Source organism: Austrofundulus limnaeus, unplaced genomic scaffold, assembly GCF_001266775.1.
Source record: "Austrofundulus limnaeus strain Quisiro unplaced genomic scaffold, Austrofundulus_limnaeus-1.0 Scaffold48, whole genome shotgun sequence".
In the NCBI taxonomy this organism is placed as follows: domain Eukaryota; kingdom Metazoa; phylum Chordata; class Actinopteri; order Cyprinodontiformes; family Rivulidae; genus Austrofundulus; species Austrofundulus limnaeus.
Genome location: NW_013952450.1, coordinates 1420521 through 1427670, shown reverse-complemented (window position 1 = coordinate 1427670; position 7150 = coordinate 1420521). Strand labels below are relative to the sequence as shown.

The 7150-nt window shown below is 41.2% G+C and overlaps 1 protein-coding gene across 1 annotated transcript in view; it reads left to right on the top strand.

Moving 5' to 3' along the window:
- Positions 1-5512: 5512 nt before the first annotated feature.
- Positions 5513-7150, top strand: part of metrn (meteorin, glial cell differentiation regulator) — a gene marked incomplete at its 5' end in the record, with an annotated part of 5606 nt that continues 3968 nt past the window's right edge. Inside the window, 2 exon segments of the mRNA XM_014008196.1 lie at positions 5513-5534; positions 6047-6483. Coding sequence (XP_013863650.1) covers positions 5513-5534; positions 6047-6483 — 459 coding nt within the window.

Below are 7150 nucleotides of genomic sequence, written 5' to 3'. Positions count from 1 at the left end.
GACATCTGGTGAAAATTTCATGTCATTAGCACCTCTAGTCATATATTTACTGAGAAAAATGTTGACGTGTTCAATACTTATTTTACCCGCTGTACCTAAATTTCACAATTTCCCAAAAGCATGTATTTACCAGGTACGATATGGAGAAATGACAACACATGATTCAATATTATATCATAGGCTTATATTGATTGGATCAAAATATTGTGGGGGTCATAAACCCACTAACCCCCCTGCAAATTACGCCTATGGTTCTGATCATTTTGTATTTAAAAATTCTACTTTAAAGACTAAGAGTGCACCTGGCCTCACTTTTGAAAACAATGAATCTAATCTAAGTTGAATCAAACTGAAACTTGGGTCATTTGAACGCCACATGACRTGTGTGTTCTTTTGTCTTATGAGACACACAGATGAAAGCAGGAACTCTGGTCCGTCTGACAAACTGTGAAAAAACTGACTGTCCACGTCTGAGCACGCTGCGAACACGTGGATGCTGTGACATCCTTCGTGAAATTCATTTAAGCTTTAATATATTCATTTCCCTCCCCCCACCTCAGACTGAGTTTCCTCCCTGGTTTTGCTTTGAGCTTTTAAACTCTGCTGCTGCAGAAAACAAAGCTCTGTCCGGCTGCAGACAATGAAGCAGCTAGGTTTCTGCACGTGTCTTTGTGCTGCGCTGYGGCCTTGTCATAAGTCCATGAGTGGGGCCTAGACGTTCATCACTCACGTACTGACAGAGAGAGTATAGCCGGCGTGGGGAGATGGATGTTGGCGTTGGCACAAAAGAACATTTGATTTGGTTATAAATACCCCAACATGAAAGAGAAGCTCRGCAGGGGGAGAGGGCAGAGGACAYAAAAAATWGGAGSRGSRKCATCATCATCATCATCATCAGTGTCATCACCATCATATATGTCATGATGGAGAATACACTGTGATCAGCTTGATTTTCTGCAGGCCTCACAGATTACTAAATATCTAAAATACAAGTCCTTATAAAGGTCTAATAAAGGACAAAAAGTTGAAGGGAAATTTACAAACACTTTGAACTTTTACAAAGTTTCAGATGATGTTCCTCTGCTGTGGAAAGAGTTTTAATTTGACACTTCTTGTTTTCTTTTTTTCTCCACAATCTTCCATGGTGCTTTTTTTTTTTAAAGCAAAAACATTATGCTGTCCTGATAAGTTACTAGTACTGGACAAACAGTGGGTTAAAAAACAACAACAGTCCAAAGAMAATTTTGAAATACCCTCAGGAAGTCGGTGGACATATTGATCAAAACCACTTTAAACAATTAAAAGAAGGATCGGCTCCTTGGTACCAGGATATGAACAAATCAGGTGCCATTTAAGTCATAAGCTTCTATCGCTTCACCATTTAGGCAACCAGAAACTGTTTAAGAAATGGGGGGTCTAGCAAAGACCTTTTGTTTAATTTATCTTTCACAAATTTAACTATAAAAATGGGACAAATTGTGTCTCAGTGACTCAATTAAACCAGTTTAAATTAGCTTCTTTAGATAAGTGGTTCCAAACCTTTTTAGACCTGTGTCCTCCCTGAGACATTTTGTGATACCACTAGTACCCCTTCAGTCAAACGCAATGGGCCTCATGCAAGAACATGTTCGTATTCTTATCCTAAATTTCTCCTACTTTTGTTCGTACTAAGGGTTCGTACGAACATGCTACGTCAGATTCAACAAACACTTCTATCTTCTGGAAACGTGCGTAAATGAGCTGCGTAAWTTCCACCTGKTCGTATCCAGCTGCACGTGCACGCGAGAGGAGATTAGCATAATTACCACCCCAAAAACACCATATAAGGCTATGATTCCTGCCTCAGATACAAGTGTTCATTCATGAAAAATGACAGCGAAAACTGAAAAAATAAAAACTTTACGAGTTCAGAGATTGAAGTCCGTCTGTCAGAGATCCAGAAAAGAAAATCTGTCATGTTTAGCAGCTCAGCTGTGGGATAAAAAGAGCTGCTAAAAGTATAAACAACCGTGTTAAATCATTTTCATGTATTCAGAAGACACAGCGCAGCGCTGCGCACCGTAACCCCGCTGCGCGGCGCAGGTGGTCTCAGATGCGGGTCTGAAATAAGCATTTTAAAATGTTTTTAAAATAAGTCTGGCACTTTGGAGAAAATCCTGGACTTGATTATATATCCCCTCTGGTCTGGGAATGTCTTGAGTCCCCCAGGACGAGCTGGAAGGTGTAGCAGGGGAGAGGGGGGCCTCTCTGCTGCTGCCCCCGCACCCGATCCCTGATAGGCGGCGGAAAACGGACGAACGGACAATTTATGTTAGTCTAAATTATTACATTTAAAATTATAACTCTAATTCAAGCAGAATAGCCTATTGTCAACATAATTATGGAGTGTGATTTATTTTCAACTCAAAATATCTTCAAACTAACRAARTATAARGTTATTARTGAAGAAAACCCGTCTGGATAACAGCAGACTGRCTGTTSSTAAAATRTACGACAGGTSTGGACCACTCGTAAATTTTGTTCGTATCTGAAAAAAATCKTAGAATACGAAAACATTGGTGAATGCCACAAATTSTCCTAAATCACTCGTACGCACAACTTAAGAACAAATCTGTGCGTACGAACGGTTCTTGCATGAGGCCCATTGACTCTCCAAAGCTGTAATGTTCAACAACTGATTATTAAATGAAAATTATTTATTCAACCCTCTAGAATATTTAATTCTCAGGCATTTTATTTATGTTTCAACTCAAATTAAACATGAAGATAAAAATGTTGCCTTCAAAGTGCATAAATAATTAAATAAATAAACCAGGTAATGGTAGGTGCAGAAGACAGCAGCATCCAAAATACATCAGAAATTCACCCAAATGAGCAAATTCCGTGAGATTCCACATTTTGTACTGGATTACATTTTGTGTTAATTCCGTGATTCCGACTGCAATTTCTGCAATGCTGTACCTAAATGTAGGGGTTTTAACCTACATATCGCAGTCCTATTGTTTCACTCACCTGTTTTATTGGGAGTTCACCTCCCAATAAATGTCATTAAATGTATTTATTTTTATACCTACCCCCTGTAATATGCTCGTGTACTCCAAGGGGTACAGGTACCCCTGGTTGGGAATCATTGCTGTAGATGATATCTAAGCTAACATTGGTTCTTTGTTAAGCTCTCTGCTGTTTGTTGACACAACATTGATTCATTTTTTTTTAATTTGACTGAACAGAAAGTCAAAAAGCAGTCCAAAATTAATTTTGACACTATGAAAGCTGAAAATGTCCAAATCCATGAAGGAAAAAAAATCAAAAGTCAGGCATTCTTTGAAGGAACAAATATTACTCACCACCATTCATGCCCGAGTTTTAAAACAAGAAAAACTTACTACAGATGTGGAGTTTTAGCTGTTTTGGTTGAATTTGTAAACAACTTTAAGCACAATCTCGTGATACTGTTTTGTGAGATTTTGCACAGCATGTTAGTGCTAAGAGCTTACAGCAGGGCTATTCAACTGGCGGCCCGCGGGCCACACCCGGCCCGCGAGTGACCAAAGTTCGGCCCGCCAATTGGTTCATTCATCTCTTCAGCCCAAACCCCCGGTTTTCCACCTTAATTACTCTAAGGTCCTTTAGTTAAACATATACATGTTTGGTATCTACAAAAACATCAGAATCTTGGCTACAAGCTGGTAAAAACCATTTCTATGAACACTCAAGACAGCTAAAATTACAAGCAGTTGAATATAAAATTATGAAGGTAAAAATAAAATTGGTTTAAAAATTTGGCAAGTCAGAGTTGTCAAAATAATATTTGTGTCTAGCAGGAGGCATAATGTGTTGATTTTGATAATGTTTAATTATCACTACTTTTCTAGGGTTCTGTATGTTGTATTTATGATTAAGTACAGCAAAATAAACCATTTCAAAGCTATCAGGTAAAGTAATAGGTTTATTTACATAATGCCTTTAATTGCTGGATGATCGGCCCCTCAGCTGTTGGCCTATAGKAACTGTGGCCCTTGGAGCAATTTAGTTGAATAGCCCTGGTTTACAGCATGTTGAGGAACACTCTCAGCTGTTACAACACAAAGTTTAGCTTATCAGTTGTAAATATAACAAAGTTATAGCCATTCTTAGGTTGGTTTAGATCAAACATCTAGTCCTTCTGATTATGAAGGATGTTTATCTAGTGATTCTGGGTTTTACTAAAATCTGGAATTGACACCATGCAAACAATGTAGTTCAAAATAAAAGCTCCCAAAAACAATCAAATCCAAGTAAACKGTGGGCAAAATAAATAACAAAATAATTAACAAAAACAGGATTTTGGTGAAATATAACATGAGAAAATAACAACTCTATTACAAAAAATATATACATTATAATGATCAGTCTTGTATAGAGTACCTAAAAGTGATACTTGAGTAAAAGTACAAGTATCTTACCACAAAATTACATTGGTAAAGGTTAGTCKCCTCTAAAAATATAACTTGAGTGAAAGTTTTAACGTAGCTGCCAGTTACTGTCAATTTCTGATATAAAATGTACTCAAGCAATAAAAGTAAAAGTATTGAGTAAAAATGAGCGATTAGAATTTCAAAAAATGACATTTATTGGGAGGTGACCTCCCAATAAAACATTTTTGTAAAGGCCATAATGACTATACAGTAAACAAAGAGAAGACCAACAACATGTTTCATCCACATATATAAATCTGTCACAATCATATGTCCTGCTGGATGTGATTTGAGTCATGTGTAATGTGTAACTTCTCATCCAACCACAGTTAAATTCACTCTATCCAGGAGGTGCCAACTGGATAGGCTTTTAATTTAATTTTTTTTAACATTAACAAGCCAGAATGAAGCTAAATGAAATAGGAGTAATGACTTAGTAAAAGTAAAAAAGTCATCTGAAAAATTATTACTCAAGTAAACCACAATTTATACTCCAGTACAATAATGAAGTAATTGTATGTTGTTACTTTACAACTTWGTTTACCATGCTCTGATAAAATCCAACACTCATTTAAAAGAAAACTTCTGACCGTGCCTGTCAACGTGCAGGTTCATTTCAGTGCARACCTCCAAACACAATAGCGGTTTATCTTTGCAAACAGTTACTCATTCTGATGCTGGGGGAGGCACAACACCCCCACCCCATCCCAGTGAGCGGTTTAAAGTTTCTCCTGCTGCTCCCTGATTGGTCAGGAAAGTTTTTCCGACGGAGCTTAACTTCAGAGCCCTGTGGTCTCCCTGACTCACTGCAGCACGGAGAGCCACACAGAGACAGGCTGTCTGATCAGCAGGAGAGCAGAAAACACTGCAGATGATCAGAACTGAGCTTTTATACAGGAACTTTACAATAAAAAGGAATCACAGCTTTGGAATACATATTATTATTTCTTTTATTCATCAGAGGTAGAAGATGTTTGCCTTTGGAGGTTGGATTAACACAACCTGGATTTTGCTTTTAGCCACTTTTGACACTACATTTTCGAATTATTCCGAAGACCAGTGCAGCTGGAGAGGAAGGCAAGTATATTTAATTTTGTTTATTTTCATTTCCATGAGAGCACGTGAACAATAAGTAACTCGGAGATGCTACAGGTGTTTGAATGGAGCCGGTCTTGCAGAGAGGGATCATTTGGATGCAGCATGTTGAGACTTGCCTGCAGGGTGTCATTCAAATGTTTGCATTGCTCTGCAGAGATTTGGCCCCTGGGCTGCCTGCAGGAGGCATCCAGAGGCCAGACAGGCAGGAGACTGCAGGATTAATACAAACTGTTGATGCAGTTGCTTCTGTCTGTCCCACCAAAATTGTGTCATTCACATTTAATTAAAGACTTTTTTATCTCTTAGCCCTGATGTCATGAAAGATGATCACAGATCTGCCAGTAGGTGGCACGTTGTCTGAGTTCAACTGCTCCATCCGTCTGATGAATGAACTTCTGTTCTTGTTTGAAGATCTGCCAGCTTTAAAAAAGAAGAAAGGTTTKGAGATTTAGGTTTTTAAATCTGTTTCCTCTCTCCTGTCTCCCTGGCAGTGGTTTGTCTCAGCAGCAGGGCAGCGTGGAGCAGATCTCCCTGCACTGCTCTGAGGGCACTCTGGACTGGCTCTACCCCAAAGGGGCCCTGCGCCTCACCCTCTCGCCCCGCCTGGCCTCGGCGGCGGTGGGGCCCGGCGGCAGCAGCAGCTCGGGCCTCATCACCGCCTGCGTCAAGCCGTCCGACCAGTTCAACGGGGCGCAGCTGTACCTGGAGCGAGACGGGCTCCTGGAGCTCCTGGTCGGGGACAGAATTGAGTCGTCCCCGCCTCCGAGGGTGCGCTGCTTCAGCCGGCTGCCCGGRGAGAGGCTGGCCCTGTTCCTGCAGGCGACGCCCCATCAGGACATCAGCAGGAGGATTGCATCCTTTCGCTACGAACTGAGAGGAGACCGGACCGCCCGCATGTCTCTGGACTCCAACTCCATCAACAGTGAAGGTGACTCATTTGCTCATTGTGATGGAAACTGGAACATGAGTCTCCACTTTGTGCCCCTAACATCTTGGTTTACAGGAGTTTCCCTCCCTGCTGAATCATTTCACTCAGTCTGATGAKGTTTTATCCCATGAATCCTGCGACCGTGATTCCTAATTCAGACCAGACCCCTGTGGTTGGACTTTCCACGGCTCCTGCAGCRTGCAGAGAGAGGGGAGGAAGTGGCCCAACTTCCCCCAGAGCCGTTCTGGTTTGAAGTAGGGGCTGTGTTGCGGGGAGGCGGGGGGGCACAAAGGCACAGTATGTGGGGCTTTCTCCACAGTCCAGAGGCCTTTGAATGAGTGCCGCATGAGTATTCTGGGATTACTCCAGTCGCCTAAGCAACACGGAGGCCTCTGCCCAGCTGAGATGCTCCCCTCCTTTTGTTGAGCTGCCTCCCTGTGGGGGACTTGTCTGTAGGAGTGAACTCCCCCCCTCACACATCTTTCTCCCACACACTTATTAGGGGGGGGGCAGTGGAACTGGAGAGGAAGGAATTCCATTTATCAAGAAATTTCTGTTGAGGAGGAGGATGTGTGGGGTGGCCAAATGCCTCCAAGCTTTAAAAAATAAATTTCAGGGCTTTTTTTTTCCTTCAAGGCACGACACCTGTTTGGTTTTCATATATATA